The 27958-nt window shown below is 41.2% G+C and overlaps 2 protein-coding genes across 5 annotated transcripts in view; one reads left to right on the top strand and one right to left on the bottom strand.

Moving 5' to 3' along the window:
• The window catches only part of pkd1b (polycystic kidney disease 1b), a 33749-nt gene extending 11101 nt beyond the window's left edge, over positions 1–22648 (bottom strand). Inside the window, exons 1-29 of the mRNA XM_084741528.1 lie at positions 22486–22648; positions 20721–20901; positions 20418–20626; positions 20157–20275; positions 18869–19016; positions 18517–18782; positions 17165–17914; positions 16936–17067; positions 16668–16843; positions 16376–16512; positions 12350–16020; positions 11861–12013; positions 11489–11626; positions 10123–10405; positions 9871–9973; positions 9193–9321; positions 8769–8919; positions 8459–8596; positions 7406–7550; positions 6599–7315; positions 5677–5830; positions 5337–5592; positions 4999–5194; positions 3648–3815; positions 3245–3385; positions 2841–3051; positions 1814–1937; positions 640–783; positions 104–524 (exon numbers count right to left, since the gene is read on the bottom strand). Coding sequence (XP_084597654.1) covers positions 104–524; positions 640–783; positions 1814–1937; positions 2841–3051; positions 3245–3385; positions 3648–3815; positions 4999–5194; positions 5337–5592; positions 5677–5830; positions 6599–7315; positions 7406–7550; positions 8459–8596; positions 8769–8919; positions 9193–9321; positions 9871–9973; positions 10123–10405; positions 11489–11626; positions 11861–12013; positions 12350–16020; positions 16376–16512; positions 16668–16843; positions 16936–17067; positions 17165–17914; positions 18517–18782; positions 18869–19016; positions 20157–20275; positions 20418–20626; positions 20721–20901; positions 22486–22558 — 9634 coding nt within the window. The 5' untranslated portion in view covers positions 22559–22648. The remainder of the gene's footprint in view (positions 1–103; positions 525–639; positions 784–1813; positions 1938–2840; positions 3052–3244; positions 3386–3647; positions 3816–4998; positions 5195–5336; positions 5593–5676; positions 5831–6598; positions 7316–7405; positions 7551–8458; positions 8597–8768; positions 8920–9192; positions 9322–9870; positions 9974–10122; positions 10406–11488; positions 11627–11860; positions 12014–12349; positions 16021–16375; positions 16513–16667; positions 16844–16935; positions 17068–17164; positions 17915–18516; positions 18783–18868; positions 19017–20156; positions 20276–20417; positions 20627–20720; positions 20902–22485) is intronic.
• A 1617-nt stretch (positions 22649–24265) lies between these two features.
• LOC146311680 (ankyrin repeat and SOCS box protein 12-like) lies at positions 24266–27958 on the top strand. 4 transcript variants are annotated; one of them, XM_084740837.1, is made up of 3 exons: positions 24266–24381; positions 25430–26200; positions 27726–27958. In XM_084740837.1, the coding sequence occupies exons 2-3, from the start codon at positions 25438–25440 to the stop codon at positions 27875–27877; spliced, it is 915 nt and encodes a 304-aa protein (XP_084596963.1). In that variant the 5' UTR covers positions 24266–24381; positions 25430–25437; the 3' UTR covers positions 27878–27958. The 4 variants fall into 4 exon arrangements, with proteins under 4 accessions (XP_084596963.1, XP_084596965.1, XP_084596964.1 ...); XM_084740839.1 differs by having other exon boundaries at positions 24277–24381; positions 25433–26200; XM_084740838.1 differs by having other exon boundaries at positions 24342–24459.

Here is a 27958-nt window from a genome sequence, read left to right as displayed (position 1 = left end):
CACTGATGGCTGGAGATGGCTTTTAGGATGTAAGCGGTTAATAAGCCCTGATTTCCCTTCAGTGAATATTTGAATTTCTTAATTTATCTGAACAGTTTCTCACCAGACAGCGACAGAAGTGTTGTCAGATTGTGGTTATGAGCTTGCGCTAAGTTGGAGTTAATGGTGGAGACTTTTTTGTCTAGTGCAGCGTGGGATTGGTGACAACTGGAAACGTCTTTTGAAAGGGGGGAGAGAAGAGCACTCGGTGAGTCAGTGGAGGAGGGTGAGGCCAGGCGGAGCTGCATCAGGGCCTTTTTTCTCCTCAGCTGACGTATCGGGCCGAGGGCAGGTGAAGCCCCGCGGGTGTCAGGGGCCGAGGTCGTCTCGGTGAGGCACGGGCCCAACGGAAGATTGAGGAGGCTGTCGCAGGATGGCCATGTCCCCATGCCCTCCTCTTGACACGCTCCATCTGTCTGGGGAGCCAAGCCAGACGCAGCCCAGAAATCCAGAATACTGGAGTCAAACGCTTTGCTCTCCAGTAACTACAGAAACCAGAAGGACACTTAATTAAACAGGAGGCAAACAGTAATTAATTATGTGTGTCTGTGTGTGTGTGTGTGTGTGTGTGTGTGTGTGTGTGTGTGTGTGTGCTCGCACAGATGAAGGACTGTCCCTGACTGGGCCGGAGGAGTCTGGCAGAGACAGGAAAGAAGGGCCGGAGAGCCCTGACTGGCCGAGGTAGACGTCCATCTCCACAGAGTGACAGACAGGAGAAGGAGGAACGGACATGTCCACGGCTACCTGAGACACACACACACACACACACACACACACGCACGCACACACACACACACACACCTGCTGCCTGAGCACCACTGAGTGTACATTAAGATAAATAGGAAACACTTGCTTGAATTGTTTCCATACTGAGATAAGACTGTTTGACAAGCAAAGATAAGACGTACGTCAAATACATCACTGTAATGACCTCTAATCAGTCACTGAAAACTGACGGCACGAGCAGACAGCAGCCGACCCCACCAATACTCCATCTACTTACTTTTGTAAAATGAACACAAATTGTCAAACTCAGAGGCGGGACCAAGACATTGTTTTGTAAGTCTCAGCTCTTTGTTTGTTCTTTGCTGCTCACTACTTACTTGATTGGATGCTGCTGGATTAATACAAAGTTGATCTGAGGAATTAAGTGTCGACTTGCTGGGAATGAAAAGCATTTGTGTCCAAAATTAACTTTTTGACTCATCAGCAAAGCATATTTTTTACCAGGCAAAATGTGTGCACAATATAGGGATGTTGTAATGATTTTATTTTGAAAGTCTTTAATGTATGACCATGAAAGTAATGTCAGATGGCCTATGTATTCCCACAAAGGAAAATAAGAAAAATATAGAACCTCTCCTGTTTTAAACAAACTTTGTGGCCACTTGGGCACAGATTTCGGAGTTTGTCGGTTTGCACCAGACTGCAAAATGAAGTCCTTGTCAGGTTCCACATGCTTTGCTGTACAAAGAGATGTAGATTTCATTGTTTACAAGTTGTACCTGAATGCACAATTTTTTTTTTAATTTCATGACTGTTTTAGAACAAACATTTCCATATCCGTTTAGTGGGTGTTCATTTTGGACCCCATTAGTTGATTGAATTGCTTCTCATCTTAAATAAAGGCGACTTTTGAATCTTTGAGCTTGAGTCCACACCTCTGGTCAGATGAAGTCATATCCAACATGATTCAGGTCATTTGAGAGCAGGAGTTCTTTCAATAGTCTGATGTTGCAGTAAAGTAAAGCATCTTTAAGCTGTTTTAAGTTACCTGACTGTGAGCTTTTCTAAACAGGAAACAGAGGAAACACTGGAGAGGAAACACCAGTATCGCAACAGTCATCCCCACGGCAACCGTCTCCATGTTGACTAGCAGCTGGGCTGATACTGGTCCACTTGTGGCAAAGGGACAGAACTGAGTGTTATCCTGTCAGCTCTGCAGAATCTACTGACAGACTGGTTTATATCTGCAAAATCTCAAATTTAATGCCATGACAATATTATGGCAACACTTTCTATGATGCCCATGTCTATAATACCTTATAAACATTCTTATAATGTGTGTTATAATCTGCTTATAGCACTGTATAACTATAATTAAAAGCACTCATAAATATTGATGATTGATGATTTATAACAATAATCATAGCATATTATAAAGCATTTTATAATGACTTGTAAGATGAAGAATTATAATACTTCAATAATTGCTGGCCATTTAATTACATTGTGTTTTTTTTGCAAGGATCATAGTGCACTATGATACATTAATCTTAACCCTAGCAATTAAAGAATGGTGAAATGAAATTAATTAAATTTCTACGTGTACAGCTGATTTTTTTTCCTTCAGTGAGAAACACCTGAGGCAAGGTTAGGTTATTTCAACAGGGAATTTCATCACTTCACTTAAAGCACCCAATAGTCACACTATAATGCATTATAACAGTGATTATAATGCATTATACAATGATTATAATGCATTAAAGCTATGAGAATCATAATAGTATTATGAGACTTACTGATACCTTATTAATTATTATAAAATGCTTAATAATATGTTATGATTATAGTTAAAAAACATTAAAAGTGTAGTATATATTTTTGTTCATAATGCATTATAAAGAAAAGGTGTCATAGAAAGTGTTACTGGTTTGTATAATAATTAGAAGAACATTAAAAAGGTATGTTCATTTATAGGAATGTCATATAACAATAGTAGTAACTACATTATGTGATGTTTGTTATATATATATAAATTTTCTGCCATGAAATGATTTGAGGCCTGTAAGCCATCCTACCTGTGGCCCTCGGTGCCGACAGCCCCGTACCACAGAGCCCCCAGCGCCAGGTAGAGGTGCAGCAGGAGGGCGCTGCACGTGACCCTCTGAGCCCTGGTGAAACGGCTGTGGGCAGGACGCTCCCACAGCGACAGCCACAGGTGGTGCTCAACCATCCTGAACATCAGCTGAGAGGCGAACACCCGACAAAACTTAGAAAGCTCCTCGGGACCTGGGGAGGATCGATGGAAAGGAAGAAGCTGTGAGGAAAAATACACCACACCGCCACCAGACTTCAGTATAAAAAAAGGTCATCATCAGGACACTTTCAAAGAGAATTATAACCGCTTATTCTACTTTTTTTTGGTATGACATGATGCAGTGAATAGTTTCCTGCAATGTTTTAGTGGTATTTATAAGCTTACATGAGGCTAGAACTTCCTTCTCCACAGTGCCGTTCTTGTGGTTCTCCACAGACAGCCAGTCCTCCAGCAGGAAAAAGAACATGTGGTCTGTCTGAGGGTCCCAGACCACCACATGCTGCACGTACCAGGACGGATCCAGACCTACATTTACACATTAACATCACAAGTGGGAACATGGGATTGATCCCTTTTTCCATGACATAGCTGTGGATTACTCATGCCTCACACATGCACAAAGCCACATAAACTATATGTATTTAGATACACGCACTTAGATCAGTTTTTGATCATTTGGTCTTGTACTAAGTTTTAAAATTGTATCTGTTTTTGAAAAAAGCTGATGCCCATGAACAAACAATACCAGTAGTTTTGAAAGGATTATATTCTTGTAGTTTTCACGTACCTGTGTTATCGTGCCAGATGCGAATTTTCCAAACCTCTCCAAGGTTGTCATCTGTCTCCAGGTGAAACTGGTCCAGGCTGCCACGCTGAAACGCTCCGTCCCTCTGCAGATGGCGAGATCCGCTCTTGTTCACACCGTACAGACTGATGCCAACATGTGCTGTGGTGCCTGATGAGTCATACATCCCAGCATTAATCATTTTCATCAGGTTTCTATGGAAGCCCCGAGATGCAAGTGAGAAAAAAATATCCTGGAGATTTGTTTTCTAAGTCTGATCTAAATTATTTTATTATTGTTTATGACAGGACATGAGATGGAAAAAGTTTTTCCAGGATAACCTTTCTAAGTTCCCTTTTTCAATCTGTATTGCAAGTGAAAAGGTTCTGGTAGATAAAATACTGTTGTAATACCCATTTCAACCACAAGAGTCAAAGCACACCACTTGCCCATGTTCCAACTAGGACTAATAGCATGAAAATACTCATGAAATTCCTCCAAGCACTCTAAACACAAGGTACATACACTGTGTGTTAGGTTTTTTAAACCTGTTTCCACCACAGACTGTATGATAATTAGTGTACGAAGCATCTGTGACGCCACACAGAGGTTTCTGAAGAACCATTGTGAAGCTGAGTGTGACAGCTCTCAGACTTGCTCTGAGAATTTTATGGCAACTTCCTTCAATAGATTTTTTTGTTTTAATCTCGACTCCAACTCTTAAAACGTTTGACCAGCTAAATACTGTTTTGTTGTGATAAATGTCAAAAACTGCTGAGTAATTAAGTGAAAGTGCATAATGGTAAATCATTTAAAATCTTCAGTTCCAACCATATAATGTTCAAGCACCCAAATAGTGAGAAATGAGGTTCACAGCAAGATTCAACTTTATCGATAGACAAAAAGTAAATTATCCCAACAGTGGATTATAGGTTGGCAAAATTTTATTTAGTTTATTTTAAAATTACTTGGCAGTTTTCTCAACTTTTTACAGTTGGCTTCACTTTCAGTCATTGTGGTTGCTGCTGTTTTCGCAGATGAAAAAATCATGCTGGCAGAACTTTTTTTCAGATGGCAAAACTTTTGTCCCCACCTGTCTCAAAGATGAAAAGAATTTTGTGAAGAACTTAAAATATTATCCTGGCAAAAGTTTTTTGCACCTGTTCTTAAGTCAGAAACATGGGAGAAAAAAAACCATTAGATCAGAAAATGGATCAACAGAATTATTTTTTCTGTCTTGCCTCTCAGGGCTTCTATAGTTTCATAAATTCAAACATGAAAATGCAATTATTACTTCAATTACTGTCTTGACTTCAGGTCAGTTCTATACTATATTGACTTGTCCTTGGCTGACCTGCTCCTCGCCTCCAGCCGGTCTTGACCAGCACTCTGTAGTGGTACAGCCCCTGTCGGCCACACAGAGGAACCTGGCTCAGTCTCAAGCTGTCCAGGTGGTCCAGTTTATGGGCGATGAGCCCCACCAGCAGGTGAATCAGAACCAAGACAGCGCACACGATCGCCACCACCATGTTACGCATGGGACCGCCTGACTGCACAGATAACACATGGATGGAGGCAGAAGGGGAACAGCCTATTGATGTTGATCTTTTTTTCTGATCCTAATTAAATGTTGCCAAGGTATTCAAAAATAATATGCATAAATATAAATATATGCTTTGTGTTCTCACATACTGGTGGCAGCAGAACAACGGCCCCAGGATGAACAAACAAACTGGCCCCAAACATGGTGAGGTGTTGGGTGAGACAGTGTGCTTCGTGGAGCGTGCTGCCCTCCAGTGGCTGCAGACCCTCACTGCTCCAACGCCTCTCCTTCACACTGTAGTACTGGCACAGAGAGCTGAACACGCACACCGACACATGGACAGGACCGCCGTCGACCAGGGATGAGGTCACGTTGACAGAGAGAGGCCTGTCTGTCCCGTTCAAACTGTGATGGAAGAATATTCAGTCTTAAAAAGCACTCTGTTATTCAGCAAAGGGAGCAATCAAACAGAAAAGAGCTTTGACTCACAGTGGAGACAGAAAGATGGATTCCTCTTTGGAGGTGGTCGGAGCAGAGAGACTGAGAGCCCACTCTCTCACCAGGGAATCCTGGGATGCATTAGTCCCCGGCACTGTAGCGCTCACTTCTATCTTGACATGTCCCAGACTCACTGGAGTAGCTCCTAGATATGCATAATGCAGGATGAGAACAGCCTTTTTAATTTATAATTCATGTAAAAACTCACAGATACATACAGTTAGGTCAATTAATAATTATGTAGGTGCCTCATTATCAGCCTTAAAGATAGTTCGCTCTCATTAGTCAACAAATGACTTTAGACATCCGGAATCATCATGTGTCCACCAAATCTTCGCAGAAGTATCACAGCTACTGTCGATCAGTTCTTAAAATACTGTACATTCCTACTTAAATATAAAACCTGTCACTCATTACCTTGTTTTTGCTGCCCTCTAGTGGTGGTAATTTTCCACTGCAGCTCTTTTTTCTACAAACTAAAATGTAAAGCAGCTCTAAGCAATATTATTATGTAACATTATGTCACATCATAATTCAACAAAAAAGCTTTAAAAACTCACTTTACACAATGTGCAAATAGCAGATGGACAGATTGCAACTAACCCACCTCACCCTCCCCTTCCAAGCATGTAGACCAGGGTTAAGCAACCTTCACTATCAAAAGAGCTATTTTTGGTCCAAAAAAACTGTCTAGAGAGAGTCTCTTCCTCAGAGACTTTCCTTTTTTTGGATTTGGGCTTCATAGCTAGTGTGGGGAGACTCAAGACTAACCACTGTACATGGGTACATTGCGAGAAAAAACAAAGGATGGAGAAAATAAGACCAAATGGTCATTAACATTATATCTAAGTGCAAAAGTCTGTGATCTGGAAAAACAGGATAGGTCCAGATAAAAATAAATGATGTACTGTACCTGGCGCCAGGCTGAAGTTGAAGGAGACATATAAACCTGCGTTTTCATCAAGTCCATCCACAGCTTTGACTGTCAGGTTCAACCCCCCCTCAGTTGGCAGTGTTACAGTAAGACATGTCCCATTCTCACCTTCACCTAATGTCCCATCTCCACCTCCATAGTCATGACCCACAGGATATTTGTTGGGCAGGGTGACCCGTATGGCTCGTTCAGGGTCCAGATCCTGAATGGGTATGGGTTGGCCCTGAGTTGTGGTGAGCTCCATAGCAACCAGAGAGGTGGAAATTGGAGGCTTGGCTGCAGTTAGCAAAGGGTTGGACCCCAATTCTGCATCCATACCAAACAGCACCTGCATCACATCGGACTTCTGACTCTTCAGGTGATCAGTAAGGGAGGTGGGGATATGAAACTGACATGGGTGAGAACTCTTTGATTCATTAGCTGATGACTGAGGGGGAATGATCTGGATTTGGTTGGACTGGTGAGTGCAGAGGAGGTTGGAGGGGTCTCCATTGAAGCCCACTGTGTTGATATAAGGGGTGGAGAGAGAAAGAGGTGCCTCGCCATGAACATGTGATTGCATCAGAGAGCGCATCAGGGCCCCTGCATAACCCAGCGCCGACAGGAAAACTGTGGAAGTCGACTGCAGAGTACTCGAGTAGGTTGGGTGAGAAGTGGAAGCACTGACAGAGTCAGACACTGCAGCCAGCGTGCTACCTGGAAACACAGAGAACACTAAATATTCACCCACTCTGTCAAGTTCACACTCAGTACTGTGTGATGAGGAAGATAGTGGTTGACCAGCACCTATGATGCTAAGAATGTTCCTTCCAGTTTCAAAAGCTGACAAGACACCAGGACTCATCTGTTCCTCCATGACATGGATCATCTTCCCTACAGCTTGCAGAACATTCTCCTGGCAGTTTTCACATACCAATTCACTTGGAACAGCCTTAGGGAAAAAAAGAGGAAATTAAGTTTTTTTTTTTTTTTTTACAGAATGAGTGTTTGAAAGGTGTGAGAAGAATTTTGAGAAGCATAATGTGCAGCTCTAGCCTGGGAGCTCATGTTTTCATTTACTCTGGCAGATATGACCAGTGCCCCTTCTTTTTGGAATTCGGACAGAATTCCACCATCCTTAGATCCTGTCAAGCCGATCACAACCACTTATTTAATATGGGGTGGGTTCTATACGATGTTTGACAGAGGAGGATCGCTGGTCCAAATTTGAAAAGTCACATGTCACATAATTTGATGCTCTGATTGTCTGATTGTTGTTGACTAGTTGTGGGTCTATCCAATTGTGTCCAGTTAGCAGGTCCATCCAATGCAATGGCTCAGGCTCCAAAAAGCGGACAGCCACCATTTTCTGTCATGCTTTCAAACAAAGACTCACAAAAATCAGGTAAAACTGTAAAATTATGCAGTGCTGATCAAATATGTTTTTCCAAAACATATTTTAGTGCACTGTTAAGGTGTAATACCAGAACAATTGTGACCAGGTGGTCCCAATTCTGTGCCCTGCTTCGAAATGGACCATACACTGCTACATCACACATTTCATTGCTCTAACTGGTTGTTGATCACTTTTTGTAGCTTTTTAGCAAATACGTCCAGGTCTGTGCATGTTGTTAACGGCCCCTGGAAATCAAAAATGAATAGAGAAGTTCCAAACTAATTCACAAATGTGAATAGTTTGCCAATGCCAGGCTAATTGAGTTCTGTTGTGAAATTGCTTTCTTGTCTTTTTGGTCTCTGCGTTTGTCTGTGCATGAATTACTGCAGGCACTGTTATCAGCATGTTCCCAACAGATTAAAAAATGTTTGATATGAGAAAATGATAAAGAGACAATTACTTACAGTAGACTGTGACAATGCTGAGCTGATCTGATCAACATCCAATAAGGAGGACACGGGGAGAGAAGCAAGGGCTTCGGTCACATTTTTGCGGATCGCCCTTCTGTCCATGACCTCCCTGGCAGTCTGTCCAGACTCCATCTGTGGACAGATGGGTGAAACTCATTAGTTTATATTCAAAGTAAATGCAAATGATTCAAGATTCTCACACCACTTCGCTCATGATCTACAGTTATTCTGTTATGGATAGCAGCCAGTTAATCATTTTTTTGTTTCATTTCACTGGCAAATGAGACACGCTGCTAACACATACCTGATTGAGCTGGCTGGTGAGGGCAATTGAAAAAGGGATGATCTCTTGGGGGTTGCCATGTTGGACTAAAGCCCACAGCTCCGTCTGGCTCTTGTTTCTGAGCCATTGACTGGCAACTTTATCCCTCACAGGACTTTTAACAGTCAAAGTTCTGGAGACAGGAGGAGAGAGTTCACTAAAACATGACAAGACACATGAGTTTTGAATCTGTTTATCATGTGTTCTTCTCAAATTCAACTCAATAATTAAATAACAAATTGTATTTTAAATTTTCTGATATATGAAAAGAACAAATGATACACTGATTTATTTGGCATGATGCTAAATGATTTTTAGCATAGTGGCATGTGTTGCACTTATTAACATTACAACATTGTTGTGATGTTTCTTTTGTTCTGGCTGCATTAAACCCTGGTAGCTATACCTATTTAGGGCAATGACCTTTGCCCCCAGATGGTCTTCTACCAGCAGTGTAACTGTTATAACTGACATGCTTCTTTCTGGCACAAGACTTCCCATTGGAACCAAGCTGCCAAATGTTGAACGAGTACCCCTGTGGGAGAAATTCATACATAAAAGATTAAAAAACAACAACATAAGTTTGACATGAAGCAGACCTCCAAGCTTCCCTTCTTAATGTAGTTATTGACATTCAGGTCAGGATCGCACGTAATTGACACTATGTAAGTCTGGAACAGTCAGTCAACTTCTTCCTGTCCTGTTTCCTGTTTTTAGATATGCTATGTTCTACTCTCACCTGTGCTGAAAAGAACCACGTTAGTATAACCCGAGCTAACTAGCTAGCCAGCTAATCTACAACAATCAATAGCTAGCTAGTTAGCTATGTTTAGCTAACATTACCTAACTTAAGATGTGAAAATATGCTGCTTTTACAGGTCCCCCAGTAACATTGCCTAACCATTTACTAAATTTGGTTTTCTTTCTGCATATCTAAGTGTAGGAAACAGGAAAGGAGAAAGTTTTCCGATGTTCCGCCTGGAACCAAATTTGTTCAACTGTTATTGGAACACAGAGACAAAAGTGTGGGATTTAAGAAGGGTCAATAGTTTATTTATAGCTGTAACTTGAGGCCTGTATTCACCTATACAGAGTCAGCAGGGGGCACACTGTGCCAACGGGCTGGCATGGTGCTACCTGTAAGGTATAGATCAGCTGAGAGGCACTACTTTGATCATCTTGCCACCCTGCCAAAAGAGAACAGATGTTAGCAGAACACAGTAACATTGGTGAAGAAGTTTGCAGGATGACTGCTCCCGTTTCTTCACAGAGTGTCAAAGACATTGACACAAATTGGATTTTGTAACAGTAATAGTTTCCAATAACACAGTGTTACCTGAACAGTTGTAGGTGACAACTGTCTCCAGCAGACGTATATCTGACTCGGGACTGAGATCACACAGGCCTCCATGTGGTGGATTGTTAGGTAATATAGTCAGACTGGCGCTGCCCCACTGTCCTCTGTCAGGCTGAGATACATTGAGAATGAAGGTATAACTTAACCCTGGCTGCAGGACACCTGAATGCACCACCAAGTTAGGGGAGTGTCTTCCTTTAGAGGTAGAGGCTTCGTCAAGGTTGAGGGTCATGCCAGTCTGGTCCTCAGCACTCCATTTGTACTGTGAGAGGACACATGAATCATAATAATAGTAAACGTCAATTATTGTCTGCATAAATTTCTCAGTTGCAAATAACAAACCACTGTATTGTTAATTTATCCATCTAATTAAGCAGTACTAAGACTGAATATAGATTAAACTGTCTAATCACAAATTAGTTCTCTAAGAAGATAAACACCAAAATTAACAATATAATGAATAACAGCAGAGACTGTGGCAGAGGAAACACAGTGCACAGTAGTTTTTCTTTCCACTTGTACTCCCATTGCATTTTCATGTCATGTTTTTTAAAGGTAAGTGTGTAAGATTTACAGGGATGTCTTGACATCTGGAATATGAAAATGGAATATAGGCTAATATTCATAAGTGTATAATCATGTGAAAATAAGAATCATTGTGTTTTCTTCACTTTAGAGCTGTTCAGGGCACAGGTCTTCTTCCATAGAGGGCACCATGTTGCCTTGACTGTAGCCCACAACGGACAACCAGACAACCTTCTTGCAAGTTTCACGGCCACCGTAGGTCCTCTTACACGCTTAGAAGGGGAAGGTGATGTGAGGTGTTTGCAATCTGCAAGCTCACCACAAGATTCCACTACACCCTACACGTGGTCCTTTCAGGAATGTTTTGCCTTACACAATAATTTTTGCCTTTATATTCAACATTTGCATTTGAATTTTTGATGAAAATTGATTAAATTTGATTTGCTACATAATATACACAATGCCCTTTTAACCCCTTTAGATCACATCCCTGGTCATAGTGTGCACGTATTTGACATGTTCATTATGTTTTCTTCCTGTTGAAAAATAATAGGAACTGTGCTAAGATAGGCCTGACCAACCTATTTCAACCAGTAATACCATGACACCCACCTATCAGTCTTTCTTCAACTTTTAGCAGCACTGCACTCTGTTTCATTAATTAGCTAGCTATCGAACAGAATGGTTGTTCTCCATGTTTGTTATGACATGCCCACTTTTCATCAATATGGAAGTTAAAATGCGATGTCAACATGCTGTTTCATCTGAACTTTAAAAAAGATTTTACATGTAAGCTGAAGATTAGTGGCAGAGTCATTACCTGAGCCTGGTCGTCACACTCTTCACATTGTCCTGAAAGGACGATGGGGCTTGTATAACTTATGTGGTGAGGGGAGGACAGACAGCAGGACACACATTCCACAGTCACAGGAAGCACAGGAGCTTCACACACAGTCACCTAAAGCCAAGAGACACAGGTATGTGTGGTAAGAGTCTTGTTTGACTAAATTTGTTGATGGGTCTAAGGTAAGTTCTTCCACAAAACTATTTGTTCCTCCAAAACTATTTATTGCCAAGAGATTTAATTTCATAGAACGTCTCTCAATTGACCTGCTGGTACAAGAGAAAGACAGTGAAAGTGATGAAGCATGCTTTTGTGGGGGAATGGAGTGAGATTATGGATGATACTCACTGTCTGGTTGACAAAGGCAGGTTTCCTGCCTGCCTTGTATACAGTAAGAGTGAAAACGTAGACTGTTCCTGGATGTAGCTGTGTACCAAGTAGAGTCATTTTGCTACCGTCACCCCCAATGGGCTGCTTTACAAAATGAGACTCTGTGGAGTTCTGAAAAAAAAAAAAAAACCCAGGTGTGAGTCACACCTACACAGATCTCAAGTAGGGAAATGACTGTGTATCAAAAAATTAATGCTACCACTTTCGCTGCCTTCAACTTTTGCATTTATTTCTCAAAGTTCCCCTCCAGACATATTTTGAAAGTATGTACTTTACTATGACTAATATTTTGCTTAACAGTTTTTCCTACAAAACGAGTCTTTAAAAAGAACCGTAAAGGACATTTTAGGAGACATAAGAAAAACATTTTTTGAGTGGAAGATATCTTTAAATACTATTTATCCAACTCATAGTAATAGCCATTGATATAATATAAGATTAATTTACCTGTGTCATGAAGGTCCAGTCATATTGTAGTACATCTTCAACTCCGGCCTCAATGTCGGGGTCATGGGACTCAGATCCATCCAGGATCAGATCACTGTGGCTGGACCACAGTTTGTGTGAGCCTCCATTGATGACAGCTACCAGTGGAGAGTGGACCACTGTAATGGTGGTGTTTCGTTGGACAAGAATAGGAGTTCCCTTGAGTGAAACGGTGAATACCAGGCAATACTGCCCTACATCGAGAGTATGCTTTGGGAGTAAGAGAACAGGAGAAGTGGCATCTACCTGATATCTCAGTATGACTTTGTTACCAGAGAATTTTAAGTTGGCATTGCTGCAATCAGGCTCTTTGAATATCTCCCATAAGTACGTGGTTTTGTAAGCAGTGCAGTTTATGTCAACATTTGCTTCCCAAAAACTTGGTCTAGACCTGAAGATGGTGGACTTGCTCTGGACAAGAGAAGCTTGAGGGCTGGAACACTGGAGCTCCTCCACCTCTATGTATAGCTGTGTGGACACATGGCTGACACTGTTGAAAACTTTGACCGTAACACTGTATTTCCCAGGAAGATGATAAGTATGATTGACTGTGCTCAAGTCTGTTGCCAATACTTCAGGGGACTCTCCAAAGTCCCAGAGGCATCTGAGATCGCTCTCTCCATCTACTTTTGCAGAAAACATGACAGCATGTCCAACAAATATTCTTTCAGAATGACAGACAAGCTTGACCTCATTAATAGGCCACTGAACTGTAGCACTATCATTTACCGTCTTGGAGCAACCTCCATTGGTGGCTAGCACGCTAACAGACAATGAACCACTCTGTGGTGGAGTAAAGATCACTTCTTGTCCCATGAGCCATGTGGACTCAAACCCCACCAAGTGAAATATCCAGGTGTAGTTGACTGGAAGTCCACTTTGAATTTCTGCCTTGAACTGGATTCCTTTCAGAGCCTCTAGAGCAGCAGAACAACAGTTTACAAGTCTCAAACCTTGAATTTGCTCAGCGACCACAATGCTGGAAGACACCTCAGCACTACCGACATGATTCCAAGCCTTCACTGTAACCAGATGTGTCCCTGCTGGAAGGCTTGATGTGGTGAACTGTCCTTTGAGAACGTCCTGACTAAGAAGCCAGTCTTTGTTTCTAAATGTTATAACAAAGCTTACATTGCTTCCATTGGAGATTGTTGGAATAAAAGTAACTTGTTCCCCAGAGCAGACAGAAGACTTGGAAATGTTCAGCATGAGATCTTTGATTGCATCCTGGACTGTGACAGTGTGTGAAGCTATCTGCCAATTTATTCCATTAGAGACATTCAAAGATACCTGATAGATGCCTGCACATGGGAAAGTGTAGATAAAGGTCTGATTAGTAGCATTAAAAAGTGTAGTTTTGGCACCTCTAACTTTCCAGTTCCAGTGCAGATCACTACCCTTCTGAATAAGCCCATGGAGTGGAACAGCAGTACTTGTGGTGATATAAAATGGATGTGTCTTTCCCTCAACTTCAAAGTCCACTTCTTGGACCTCCTCCTGAACGATAAACTCTTTGGTGACATTGCTGTGGCTGAGGACATTCTGAACTGAAACTTTGACAAGACAGTGACCCAAATTTGTAAAAGTGTGGAGAAGAAAGGGTGCATCTGTCTGCAGGGGTGCCAGATCAGATTTCATATACCAAAGAAACTGTAGGTCTGATCCAGCGATCACGGACATGGAAATATTCACTACTTTCCCTAATGGTACAATGTTTGATTCTGTTGTAATGCGTGCATTTGTTACACGCTGTACTGCCACTACGGAAATAATGCTGGTGGCTTCACCCAACTTGTTGGAAGCTCTCAGATGAATTGAAATCCCACCAGGAATTTCAGCTAACATGTGAAAAAGCTCTCCATCACCAGTAGTTTGTTGGTTTATTCCACTGTGTGACATAATCCAGTGATAAGTGACATTGGAACCTTTGGTGATTGAAGCAATAAACTGGAGTTCCTCTTTGGTGGGTACATATTTCATGTTTGTTAGGCCCTGACATTTAATCTGAAGACCCTCTATTTTTTCAAAGACCTCAATTAAAATAGCTGCCTCCTTTCTACTCACTAAGTTCTGCGCTATAACCCTAACTTGATACACCCCTGGTTTCAGGAAAGCATATCTAAACTGATAAGTCTCCTGTTTGGTTGTGGTCATACCATCCACAGTCCAGTAGTAGTTCGTGCTACTGATAGCACTACTAACCGCTGAGATGAGAGTTTCTTCTCCAACTATAGCGTAAGGCTGGTTTGTGTGAAGTGAAAGTTCCGAAACTGGAAGTAAAACATTCACCATAAGGGTTACAGAATCACGGCTGACAGCATTAAATGCTGTGGCGGTGACTGTGAACTGACCCACTGAAGTGAAGACATGTGACACGTTTTGTTTCTGCTCCACTGGAGAGCCATCTCCAAAATCCCACAGCACTGACACATTGCTGCCACTACAACTGGTGACCCAAAATAATGCTAACGTATTGACTGGCAGCGTGTCACCTTGCAAATCATGTGCCACAGACAGTTTACTTACTGGATTTTGAATGGTGATACTGACTTTGGCTGTTTGGTTGTTGATCTTGTTACTTGCCATTACTAATACTTCTTCGACACCTTCATCTTTAAAGACAAAACACGTTTGAGTGTCTTCTCTCCTGACAATGAGACTAGAGGGGCTACTAGCCCACTTCAATTGATAACCTGTCATCTGTTCGGGGAACACTAACACCCTGAAGCATACCTCTTCTCCTACAGCTACCACATCCTGTGATGACTGCACTGTCAGGTTGGTTATTGCCGCTTCGACACAGATACTTGTATTAAATGATACAGATGTAACAGAACTAAACACAGTCAGACTAATATGAAAAGTCCCTTGGGTTTGGAATATGTGAATAGCTGTTGACTGTCCCCTCACCACAGTCAGAGGTGATCCATCTCCAAACATCCAATGGAAAGTCAGAGTGGATATATCCCCATTCACCAGAGCAGTAAGATGTATGTCTCTTCCTGTCATGACACATTCTGTAGGGAGAATTTTGCTAACAGCCAGTCTATAGATCTCTACACTGATAGACCGATGAGCTTGGCTGACAGAATTTGTGACAGTTACATCTACTGTATAGTTCCCTGGCGACTTATAGATGTGGGAGATTGAACCGTCTGTAAGGTTTCCCAGTAGGGACCCATCACCAAAGTCAAACATCCACATAAGATTTGTACCAGTTGCCACTGTAGCTCTGAAATCTGTAGCAGACTTTAGTTCACTGGGTCCACTGTGGCTGATTGTTAATCCAGAGACTTTTTCCATAACTTCCACAATGAGCCAGGCAGTCAGGACTGTAAGAGTGTTGTTTGCACACACTGTGACGTTATAAGCCCCTGCTGATGCAAAAGTGTGGCTGACTTTAAGGTGGATACCTCGGACAGCTTTGGAGCCATCGTCAAAGTTCCATGTATAGACCGTGGCGTAGGTGGATGGCTCTACAGAAGCTTCCAGAATGAGGGCCTCTTTGACGAGGGGCACAGGAGGGTAAGAGGAAATTAGGAGGTGATTTAATTGAGGACGGACACTAATCATCATGGATGCATCCGTGTTGTCATATTGGTTGGAGACTTGGACATGAAGTCTGTAGTCATCTGCATAATATAAACACATAGGAACATGGATTTACCTTGTTGGACTGAATAGAGTATAAAGTACAGTGCTACCAGTATCAATCTTATCTTTTAAGAAATCTAAAATGAACTTCAGGGACAAATAAAAAGTAAACATTTCAACACTATAGTGGTTAAGATGCAAACTGTAAAACCAAAACAGTGAGCTAAAAGATGCAAAAACACTTTGTGTAAACTGGGAGGAACAACAAAGTCAGGTGATAATTCTTTGTGGGTTTGTCACTATAAGCAACCCCTCTCATGTTACACATTTGATCCATTGTAAATATATAAATTTTGATTAGTGTATCTTACTAATTTGTGTTTGTATGTTTACCTGGGATGGAATAGGTATAGTTTACCATGTCCTGGACATAAACTTGCTTCTCTCCTCTCTCTGTAAGCCCTTCCAGGGTCTGACATGGAGCAGATTGGGTGTGGATCACTTTGTTATTGCCATCCCCAAAATCCCATCTACATGACACAAGTGCACCACATGGAAATTTAGAATAACCACACAAAAGCGTCTTTACAAGTACATTTCAAGTGGCAATCTTTGGCAGTCTGCCATACCAGCAGTGTTTGCTGAGGGTTTTTGAGAGCTATTTATGAAAAATGTAATGCCTTACCTGAAGGTGACTGGCAGGGAGATGTCCACTTTGATCCTGAGGGTGTAGAGGTGTGTAGCATCCACAGCTACAACTTTCTTGACTAACAGGAACTCTGGCTCAACCATTGGGGTCATTTCATCAGCAATCAGGAGGATTTCCTGGCTCTGAGAGCTCACAGGGTTGGAAGCTGTCACCTAATAGAGAGATAGCAAGTTACTTTCTAAAGATCTCAACATGGAAAATAAGTAACTGAACAAATTTAAAATCATAGAGCTAAATATTTTACCTTGAGCTTATACTCAGCAGGGTTCTTGAATACTAAACTGTAAGATTCTCCTTCATGGGCAAACTTCTCCAGGTTGTGAATCACCCATGTGAATTTTACTGAGGAACCACTCTCCACTTTGGCTATAAATGACTACAATTAAAAAAACATCAAAACAGTAAGAATGTGAGAGAATATATAACCAAACTAATTTAGAGTGTGTGTTGTAAATAAATTGTTGCATTCTTACCTGCGGAGTTTCTATGAGCATCCTCAGGCATCCATGTGGCTCAACACTAAGCCCTGTCACCGCCTCATAACCATAGACCTTCAAACTCACACTCTGGGAGCTTACTGCATCCATCACACTGATGTTCAGTGTTTGAATCCCAACTGAGGGCAACACCAGAGTCACAGAGGAGAACCAGTCATCAGGGGACTGACTCGTACAGCCAGGCAAAGACTGAGCCACCTCCTCAGGGCAAGATGGAAGGAAGGGGACCTCTGTTTGAAGAACTGGTGCTGACCATGAGCTCCTGGCTTTCTGTCCAGACAGGACCCTGACAATGATGAGTGTTGGGACATTGATTTGGACATGAATCTGATTCTTTTCATCTGGCACAGGGTGGACAACATAAAGCCCAAATTTCGATCCCACACTTTGAGTAGGACCGGTTGTCAGGGCCCAGATGCCTGGAGCTGTCGTGAAGCTAAAGTTATCATCATGCTCTGTCCCTCTTTGAAGATTGTCCACATACAACAGCCTCAGATTACACACAACCCCGTCCACCCAATGGCCTCCTTGGGGCAGGGAGGTAAGGCCTCCTTCCCACCAGCCTCCCCACTCTGTCTTCCTAAGGGACATGTAACTCTGGCGCCAAGGGGAGTTTAGAGATGCTTCACTGTTCAGGCAATGTAGGAATGTTCCAGGCTGACGAGTGTGTTGTATAGCCACAATGTCATCAGGGTACACCATGATTGCTCGATCCGGAAGAAGCACCTGTTACAGAAAACACAGGGACATGTGTAAGGAAGCTATTTTTAATCCCCAACAAGCAATTCTGGAGAAACATAGTTGATTGTTGAGTCTCATTTCTATGTTGTCAAATACCAACACCTTGGGTTGGTCAGGTCATCAGGTCACCAAATAGGATGTCTGTCAAATTCACATAGAAAACATTTTCATGTGAAAGAACACAACCCTGTTATTAAATATCATTGTTTAGGGATGGTCATTGATTACTGAGCCCTCTAGTATCATAACTTTATGGTTTAAAATACTTCTGTAATGTGAGGTTTTGTGTGAAGTTTAGATTTGTTGTCAGGCAGGAGTTTTGTTCCTTTTTGAAGTGTGAGAGAGAATAAAAACAAGCTATTGCTGCTGATGGACAATGGCTCAACCATATCGTCAAACACCATTGCTTAGGGCTGGTGGCTTGACCCAAGTCAACCCAAAGCATTTGTACTTGATGACCAAGAAATAAGACTCAGTAATCAGTTATCTTTCTCCAGAGTCACTTGTGGCACCTTTAATATGTTTTGTACTCCAACACCATTGGTCCATAATGGCTGCAAGAAAAGTAACATGAAAGGACAACTCACACTTATTGTTTTTAATTCAGAGCTAGGGTTTATTCTCAGAGGCATGTCCGCCACCAGGTGATAGAAGGGTGGTATTGCAAGGTATCTGGGAGGCAAAGCAAAGCCACGGCCCCCTGCTGCAGAGTCGTAAGCGCTGCAGGGACTGGTGGTGTGCACACAGGTCTCCGTCACGTGGCACCAGTACTGGCCCATGCTGCAGCCCCCTGTGGTGTTACACAGTGGTACTGCTGAGCAGCAGCTGAATGGATTAAGGAGAGAGCTGCAACCTGAGGAGCAGAGAGGAGATTCTTGCCCACATTATCCAACAAAGAGGAGCTTTCAGAAAACCACCATTTTAACTGCTGCACTGTACCTGGAGGTACGAGGTGGTGGCTGGGGTTGCAGTAGGGTCTGAAGATCTGGACACGGGCCAGAGAGGACACTGGGCTGGGCTGGACCACCAGTTCTACAGATACCAGCTGACCTGCATGACTGAACCACAGCCCTGGGAACAGCTGCATCTGTGGGTGGCAAAGGAGACCCAGAATATAAACCAACAACACAAATTATGAAATTCAGAGAAGTACTTAAATACAGGGGGAATATACAATGATATACTTTGATGTCAAAAAACACTTATTTAAGCAGGCAAAGTCAATTTTATTGTTGAATGGTCCTTTAATGATTTCCAAACTTTTTTGTTTGACATACCTCCACAGCCCTGTTGGATAAGCTTAGTATCTCTTCATCAACAACACCTATCATGTTTTAAATGTTTTCATAAAAAGCATCTAATTTAATACTGTCACTTAACGTATTTCAGTACTCTATACAATATTCTTTTACACTACTAAACTGTTAACATTTAGGTCATTTTGGTCAAGTAGTAAAATACTAAACTAAATATTACTCTTTATTCATCACTGCTAGCTCTTTTAACAATCTACCCATTTTAGACAGCTATTTCAAACATTTATCCACAACTTTTAGCTTTTCAGAATTGATTTAAATATTTTAGCCAACAATATCAACTATTTATTGATTACTTTTAGCCCTTCAACAATTTGTTTACTGTTTTCAGCTTTTAATCCAATGCTCTCGGCTATTTATTCTAATACTTTAAGCTAATTATTTCAACTGTTATCCACTATATTTTTCAAGTCATTTTAACCATTTATCCATTACTTTTACCTCACAGTTTGAACTTTTACTTTAGCAATCTATAACCATTCATCCATTATTCTTTGCTGCTTGATTGATAATATTTTCACTTCACTTTTAATGCACCTCGAAGGCCAGTGCTCAGGTCTTAGCACTGACACATTTTGTGGATTTAAAAAAAAAATCATAACATATGTCACAGTTTATTTATTATTTGTTAGTTAGCAACTCCACAGTCTGTGCATGTACCTCCTGGCAACTGCAGAAATAAACTGAGCAATGCAATTGACCCTTGTTGGAATCACTGTTTTAATCCATTGATTCCCACTCATTTGCTTTATCACCCTTTATAGCCAAGCAATGCCAACCTGAAAGCCCTCATTAGAGGTTTATTAGATCTATGAGCTGCAAGATTTTCAATCAAGGAGTGTTTTGTCAGTTTTTATTTTACTTGCTGCTCCTTAGGTTGAGAGTCATTGTTTAAGAATTACACTACTGACCTCCACTGTGAGCTGTCCGATGTCCGGGACATTGGTTAATGGGTGTAGCTGAGCGTGAGCATAGATGCCAGTCATGAGAACCAATCCAGTCAGGTAACTGTCCACAGATGGTAAAGACTCTGCATGAAGAGGCATTGACCACAATCACTTCATGGTACTTTCAAGACACAGTTCTAATATTGTCAGCCGTACATGAGGATTCAACCAAAGTGTCATAGATGTTAGATTTTTTTGCCTCTGGTGTTCTCTAATGTGTCTTACCTGTTACTTCTTTTTCACAGAGGAAGAGGTATCGTCCAGCACACCGAGCCTTCCTCCACTGTCCCTGTGCACCCAAGGCCATCTGAGTACACGCCCCTTGACTCTCACTGCCTCCTGTCCCCCATGCAGGACTTGCTGGCTGCACAGCCATGACTTGATCAGACCTGTCTCCCACTGATCCCTTCAGCCATACCCACACGGTGGTTTTTCTGAACCGACATGAACACAAAGGGGGAGGGCAGGTTAAAAGATGTTATATAGAAATATGAAAAGAGACATTTTTATAGGCTTTGTAGCACTCACACTGGAAAGGAGTAGAAGATGAAAGTTTGCAGCTCCGGGCTGTCGGCAGATGCCAGATCTCCTCCCTCAGTCTCTCTGCATGACTCCTGTGCCTCGGGCCATGAAGATGTCATCTCAGAGAGCCAATAGCATCGCCAGCTGCCGAGGTGGATCTGACCACCGTTTGGACAAGGAATGCCCTCTGGAAGGCAATAACACACTGAACTGACGGCATGCAAGATGAATCAAAAATCAATTCAGCTTAAAATATGGGTAAATACACTGAACTGCAGTCTTGTTTGGTGCTCCACTTCTTCTTTTTTTTAATTGAAAATTTATTACACCAGCCAGGCCATGTTCAGAGATTCAATTTGTACAATTAATTAAACTGGTTGAGATGATGAGTCACATGATGAGAGGAGCAGCTTTAACTCATTATAAAGAGTCACATGAGTTTAACAAGCAGCTTCAACAGATGTTTCATGACAGATGTTTCACATTTGGCACATTTTCTTTGATTACACACGCTCACATTTCACCTGCAGTGTTTAATTTTGGGAATATAATTGCATGTTATCTATTGTGACTTAGAATCACCTGTTGCTCCAACTGGGAAATTTGATCTGATCAGTTGAAATGATATGACAGACATCTGGCTCGACTGTTGAAATGCTGGAGAACCAAAAACCGCTAATGCTTAAAGTGAGGAGTATTACTTTCCTTGTAAAATGTCCCGCGTATTGCAGCAGTAATTGAAGTTTTAGATTTAGAGGACATTGGAAGAAGCCTACAGCAAAAAGGGTTTTAGTAGAGGTGGAGGAAATATTCTTTTGTTTTGTTTTTTACTTACCACTGCTAATACCACTACTGCTGTTAAAGGTATAAATCATACCTGCAAAACTGTACCTAAGTGTAAGAACAGAGGAATTATCAGCAGAATGGACTTAATGCATCAAAAGTGAAAGGAGTCATTTTGCAGAAAAATGGCTGATATAAAAATGTAATGAACTGAAGTTGTTCTATAATCTATTTATAATCTATGACTCTCTTGATGTCTGTACATTATGGGAGCAATTCTCTTGTGTTCTTTCACGTCACTAAGTAGAAGTGTAAAGTTTTTATTTTCTTTTTTGCAAGGGGTCCATGGCAGAAAAAAAAATTGAAAACATCTTGTTTAATTAAAGTATATAAATGTCTTTAGTGGTGCCTACTCTCGAGGTTAGGATCCCCCAAGGCATCCTAAGATAAATCTCTAGGGTTGCATGATATTAAAAGTAAGAAAGTGTTTTTTGGTTTATTTATTTATTTATTTTCTATTTTTAATTGCATAAAAATCTATGGAATGAAACAGTATGAGAGGGAGCTATCATTTTTATAATGTTTCAGAAGTTAAAAGACAGAATGTATGTCTGTTGTATGGAGACACTGAGTTATTCTTGTTGCACACTGTCTGCTACAGCCATAAACCCAATACCCTTTCTTAACTTCTACTGTAATTTAAAGTTTCCACCTCTATCCTAAAATAGTAATGAACTGCTTCAATAAACCACGCACCAGTTTCCCTTTCAAGGTAAAATTATAATCACTGATTCAGGAAACTGTTGAAGTAAATTTTAATCTTAAAGCATCTATGCAAACTGAAGTTTCCAGGAGCTCCAGGGTTGCTGTTAACTGTGAACGCTCAGCTCTCTAAAGCAGCCAAGGACAAACAGAATTTCCCCCAAACAAAGCATCAATTTTATTTTTAGTCTTAATTCAATAAAAAAAAGAAGAAGAAGCTTCTCACCTCCAGCTGCAGTGATGAAAACCACACAAAGAATCCACAGCCTCTGCTTCTGTGATGCAAGTGTACCTGTCATCTTGGAGAGCACATCATAGCCTCCTGAAGGAAAAACACTCTGTGTCTGAACACCACAGGAGCATTGTGGGAATCAGAGCATTAAACGTGTTGATTCCTCTTGTCTGTTCCCCTTTGCCCCCCCCCCCCCATCCTCAGTGAAAGTTCTGCTATCCTTCCTGATCTTAAACCCAACCCTGTGTCTTGTCCACGCGCTCTCATGTCCCTCCACTAACACCCCCCTCCCGTCGTCCTGCAGACGCACTATGAGTTATGGTGGCGTCGTTGTTTTAAAGGCCTCTTCTCCACTCTCTCTGAACGCCTGGGTGACTTCTACTTTGTCTCTCAGCAACAGCTATAGAAGCGGAGTGGACAGAGGAGGCCGGCGCTGCTCATTACCATGTTGTAAAACCCCTGGCATTCAATAGAAGCGGTCAGACTCACTCAGGCAGGATGCAGCTCAGGGTCCTGACAGAAACAAGAGTCACTGTAGTGTCAGTGCTGTTTGGCAACAAACTGTTGCTTTCTATGTTGCAGGAATTTAAAAGAAATCAGTATCATTTGATGGGTTGCCTAAACCTTTTTTTAATCGAAGGGGGACGATGCTTGAAATCTTGAAAGCTCTCTCTGCTGCATTGCGCCCACGGCCAACACTGAGACCTCATCACTAACCAAACAATGGCTCTGTGACGCACACGCAAAAGAAATAGACCCAGTTTTAAAAGAAAGGATGCCATCTAGGTTGCCTGGAGAGGGAGCGGATAAAGCAGAGGGCAGTGATAAGGCAACTATAGCAGAGGGCCGTCAGTCCATTGCTATGGAGACGATTGCACTTCTGTTTGCAAGATAAAACTTTTCCCTCACAGGAGCAGCAGATGCAGCAGAAGGAAGGTGTATTGGAGTAGCGCTGAAACAGTGAATAGCCAATAACAGTGACAGTATTTAATGTATTTACTGTAGTAGAGTATCCAAGTTTAAGGGAAGGGCCCCCTTTTTGTCATTAGAGGGACAGTTCACCCTAAAATCAAAAATACACATTTAGTATGTGTGTGTAGTGTTTCGTGCTATTTATTCATCTGGATTTTTTTGGTGTGACTTGCTGAGTTTTAGAGGTATCGACTGTAGAGATGTCTACTTTCACAATGGGAATGAATGGCACTTGGCTTGCATGACCCGGTTACTCAAGATAATCTACAGACCTTGTTATGAGCAGTTTCATGTAGGAGCTATTTTCTCTCTTGTAGAAAATAAAGTTCCAGTAGATGCAGAAAGTGGTTTCTGTAGTAGTCTGGCTTCAATACATAAAATCTGCCTCATTCATTTCTCCTACAACTGAGCCTCTGCATCTCAACATAATCATATAACTTTGAGGTTGAGGTTTGAGGAAATTATATGAAAGAACAACCACATTAACCAGTAAATATATAATTTAAACTTTTCCTAAATTATTTCACAATTTAACGGTTCATTTCTATATTTTGCAAAAGTTAATTCATGTGATTATTTTCATTTCATACTGTTTTATTGCTTAATGACCACTATATCTTTAAAAAAAATAAAATATTTTGAGTTTTTAAAAATAATATAATAATTAAATAACTAATTTGATTGATTTGAATTTATAACGGATTTTTTAAAATGGATCCACGAATTGATTGATTATAATTTAACTCTGTCGCAGTCAATAATAGTACCAGTGGCACAGTTCAGGCTGCAGTCTGCTGTAGCAGTTAGAAACACCAGAGGGCAGCAGTGCGACATTAAACTGAATCTGTTCCATGACGACGAGGAAGAAGGAATCCAAACAGGAAGATGAGGACGGCAGCTGATGGTGACATATCATAGGTAGGCCAATATAAAACAAAGAAAACATAACGGTATAGCTTCTTTATCCTCCCTCAACCCATTTAAACACAAGGAAAGGTGAGATTACTAACTGAAAATTTGCAGTTTATTATTTAACCAGACATATTGATGTTTGATTTAGCTCAATATCAGCGAAAATCCTCTGTTGGGGAGCTCGCATTAGCCCTGATGCGTGACGTTACTGTACGTTTTGTTAAACGGAGAGGCAGTTAATAGCTACTGTATGTAATGTTACATAACATTTTCAACCAGTAGTCAGTTCGGCACTCACTCTGTAATATTGCCCTAAATTGCAGTTATTTAAGTTTATTTCTCCATCCTTATTATTACAGCTCAACAACACCGTGTTATAGACATATTTTAGAAAAGCATATTGTACCTGGGTAATAATGGAATAACATATAGTTTTTGTATGCCGAATTTTCCAGAATACCTTAATTATTCCTAATCGAGAATACGTTTTGAATGACTGCTTGTGTATTTCAGTCGACAGGCCAACAAATACTAAATGAAGTAACATTTTGAAGGGAGTTTGGTGTAATGGGCTTCTATGGAGATGATGCAGCATGGACGCGTCTAGAAGGGAACTCTTGACCCGCGAAAGATCTCGCGAGAATGATCATTTTAAACCAAAACACGTTCTCTTCTAATATTAACTAGGTGTTTGTCCCTGAACTTCACCTAAATCTTAACCCCTGCGTTGTTGCATTAGAAAACAAAATTAGTTTGTACGAGGTGTATGAAGAAATAACGACTACAAATCTCGCGAGTTTCGCAAATCAATGGTTCCCTTGTAGATACGATGTTTCAGCAGTATGACTTCAAGTCCTCTGTGCTTATACACAGTATCTTTGCAACAAGTTGCTAAGGCAGTCCTAATAACTAATATAATAATTTCTCTAATTATTTTCTGTGTAGTATAAAATATCTGTTGTAGGGTAGAAAGTAAGGGTGCAGCTACAAGCATTTGCCATATCTACATTTTGTCGTGTAGCTCATTTTGTCTGTGTCTGATCACATTTTTCAGCAGGTTCTATGCTCCCACTAAGGACACCTGAAGAAGAAGAAAACAGTTGTGAAATTTCCCAGCTCAGACGAGCAGTGTTACAAAACAATGACAGACTCCTTGATGAGATGCTCTGCCAAGAAATCTATAAGAAAGTCATCAACTGCAGAGGTGGCTGGGGCATTGCAGGCACGCCCCTCCATGCTGCTGTGTCTAAAGGCCACCTCAGCTGTCTGCAGGTCCTGCTAGCCCACGGTGCCCTGGTGGACTGTGCAGATGTCAAGGCTCAGACGCCTCTCTTCACAGCTGTTCGTGGGAAATATCTGGACTGCGTCTTAGCACTCCTCAGAGCTGGCGCCAACCCCAATGGCAGCTCATCCAACAACTGCTCCCCTGTCCTTACCGCTGCTCGGGAGGGCGATGTTGAGATATTAAAGGAACTGCTAAAACACGGCGCCGAGGTGAACTCCCGCTCTAAAGTCTTGCTCTGGACCTCCAGCGCCAGGGTGTCCAGCGGGCCACTGTACCTGGCTGCCGTTTATGGACACATGGAGTGTTTCAGACTGCTGCTTCTCTACGGGGCAGACCCAGATTACAATTGCACTGACGCAAAGCTGCTGAGTTCTATCAAGCAGCCCAAAACTGTGCTAGAGATGTGCCTGAGGCATGGCTGTGGCGTGGAGTACATCCAGCTTCTGATCGACTTCGGTGCAAACGTCTACCTCCCGACGCTGATCATCGAGAAGTCCACCAAGCAGAACGAGGCCGTGGAGCTGCTTCTGCAGGAAAGAGGTATTCGACTGCACATAAATCATCTATTTTACATGTCAGCTGTGTGAAAACACTGGACGGCGCTCTGCTGCCCTCCTGTAACATGATGCATTTCTGATTCAAGCTGGATGACAGGGAGCAACAGGCCACTTTGAATCACTACAAAGTAAAACTAAAGACTGTTTATACTTGCTGAAGTTGAGCAGTAATGTTGAGACTTTAGATCTTTAGAATTTATGTCTGGTTTATAAGATTTTGGTAACACTTTACTGTGAGATTGAAATTTCTGAATATATATCTTCTTCTCTTATTTTCTCATAATTTGGCTAGAAAGCTCAGTGAAATTTAGTTTTCACAAAACCATATTTTGAGGGGGTTTTGATTTTTACTCTTCTGTTATACTGAACAGAACGGAAAATATTAAAGGATCAAACTCTTGGCTGTTAAACCTTGTAATGGGCTGACGTCCTAGTGATTACATTTTTTATTAAATTTAGACAGTCAGATTTTCCATCTGACAGAGTTGATGTCATACAGAGTTGACAAAATGTTAATTTTTTTTCATTTCACAGCATGGTGATAGTAAGTAGCCATTTTATCTTTTAAAGCTGCTGAGAGCTCTCTTGATGCTTATCGTAACACATATTTTTAATCCATAATTGTTATGTAGCATTAATTTAGAAGGGCTACAGAGTTGATATTGAATGATTGAGACACATCTGATAGTATTATTATTTGAGGAATTTGTTAAAAAATAGAAAGTTTGCCTGTGCTTGAGCAGTTTTCTAACCTTTTTTAAACCAGGAAGTTAGACTGGGATCCTTAGGGTATAGCTAAACCTTTTTAAGTCTGATTAAACCATGCTTATGTAAAAATCTGACGGAGTTGACAGAAATCTGGGACACAAAAAAGGGGGCTTTTAACACATTTTTAAATTGTTTTAAGTTGTAAATTATTATTAACTGGTGTTAATAATTTTTAACAAATTTCTTTGGTAGGACATGATTTGTCCCGATTCTTAACCCATGAAGCAGATAATGTTTCAAGTGGTATTAATCTTTAGTATAATACAGGGTGGCTAAAGGTCTTTAAAAAGTCTTAAAATGTCCCACATTTAACCTGCTGATACATGTAGACACCCTGTAATAATCTGGTGTTTTAGTTGGTGCACAGTGATGAAAAAAGACAGTTCACCCCAAAAATCAAAAAATGTGTTATTTGTCCATCTAGATTGTTTAGTAGAGGAGCAAAACTGGATAGTTCTGTAAATTTGTCTAAAAACTGTGCATTGTATGTGTATAATTAGCACAGTTAAAATTTTTAGAGTGTAAAATTTTGTTTTTTGGAGAAAAAAACTCTATATAACTGACAGAGACACCTCAATATGAAATCTAAAGAAAACTCAATTAGCCCTGTTAAGCATGGATATGTCCTAAATTGCAAGATCATCACAAACAACCACTAAAAATATTCCCACGGCCTCTGACAGATTTTGTTAAAGGAGTGACCTGAAACTAACTTTGTTCTCGTCACTTCCTGTCTCCAGGAAATCCAAAGGCCTTGACTTCACAGTGCCGACTCGCTGTCCGAAGATACCTCAAAAAGATCAACAAGATCCACTGTATCGACCAGCTGGAGATGCCAACAAGTCTCATTAACTTCTTGCAACACAAGCCTGTCCCAGTCACTGTCCTGTAGCTATGTGAGCCTTCTGTCTGTCTGTGTGCTGTTCTCTTACGACTGATTCTGAAGTCAAAACATTAAATGTGGTGTGGATAA

This window comes from Lutjanus erythropterus, chromosome 17 (genome assembly GCF_056507025.1).
Source record: "Lutjanus erythropterus isolate fLutEry1 chromosome 17, fLutEry1.hap2, whole genome shotgun sequence".
Taxonomy (NCBI): domain Eukaryota; kingdom Metazoa; phylum Chordata; class Actinopteri; order Lutjaniformes; family Lutjanidae; genus Lutjanus; species Lutjanus erythropterus.
The sequence above is the reverse complement of the archived record's forward strand: the minus strand, read 5'-3'. Positions and strand labels throughout refer to the sequence as shown.

What these genes read in the sequence shown, in the direction of transcription:
- LOC146311680 (XM_084740837.1), top strand. Translation starts at nt 25,438, where the DNA reads ATGCTCCCACTAAGGACACCTGAAGAAGAAGAAAACAGTTGTGAAATT. An exon ending in GCTGCTTCTGCAGGAAAGAG is followed by an intron (nt 26,201 to 27,725) that starts GTATTCGACTGC and finishes TCCTGTCTCCAG; the next exon opens with GAAATCCAAAGGCCTTGACT.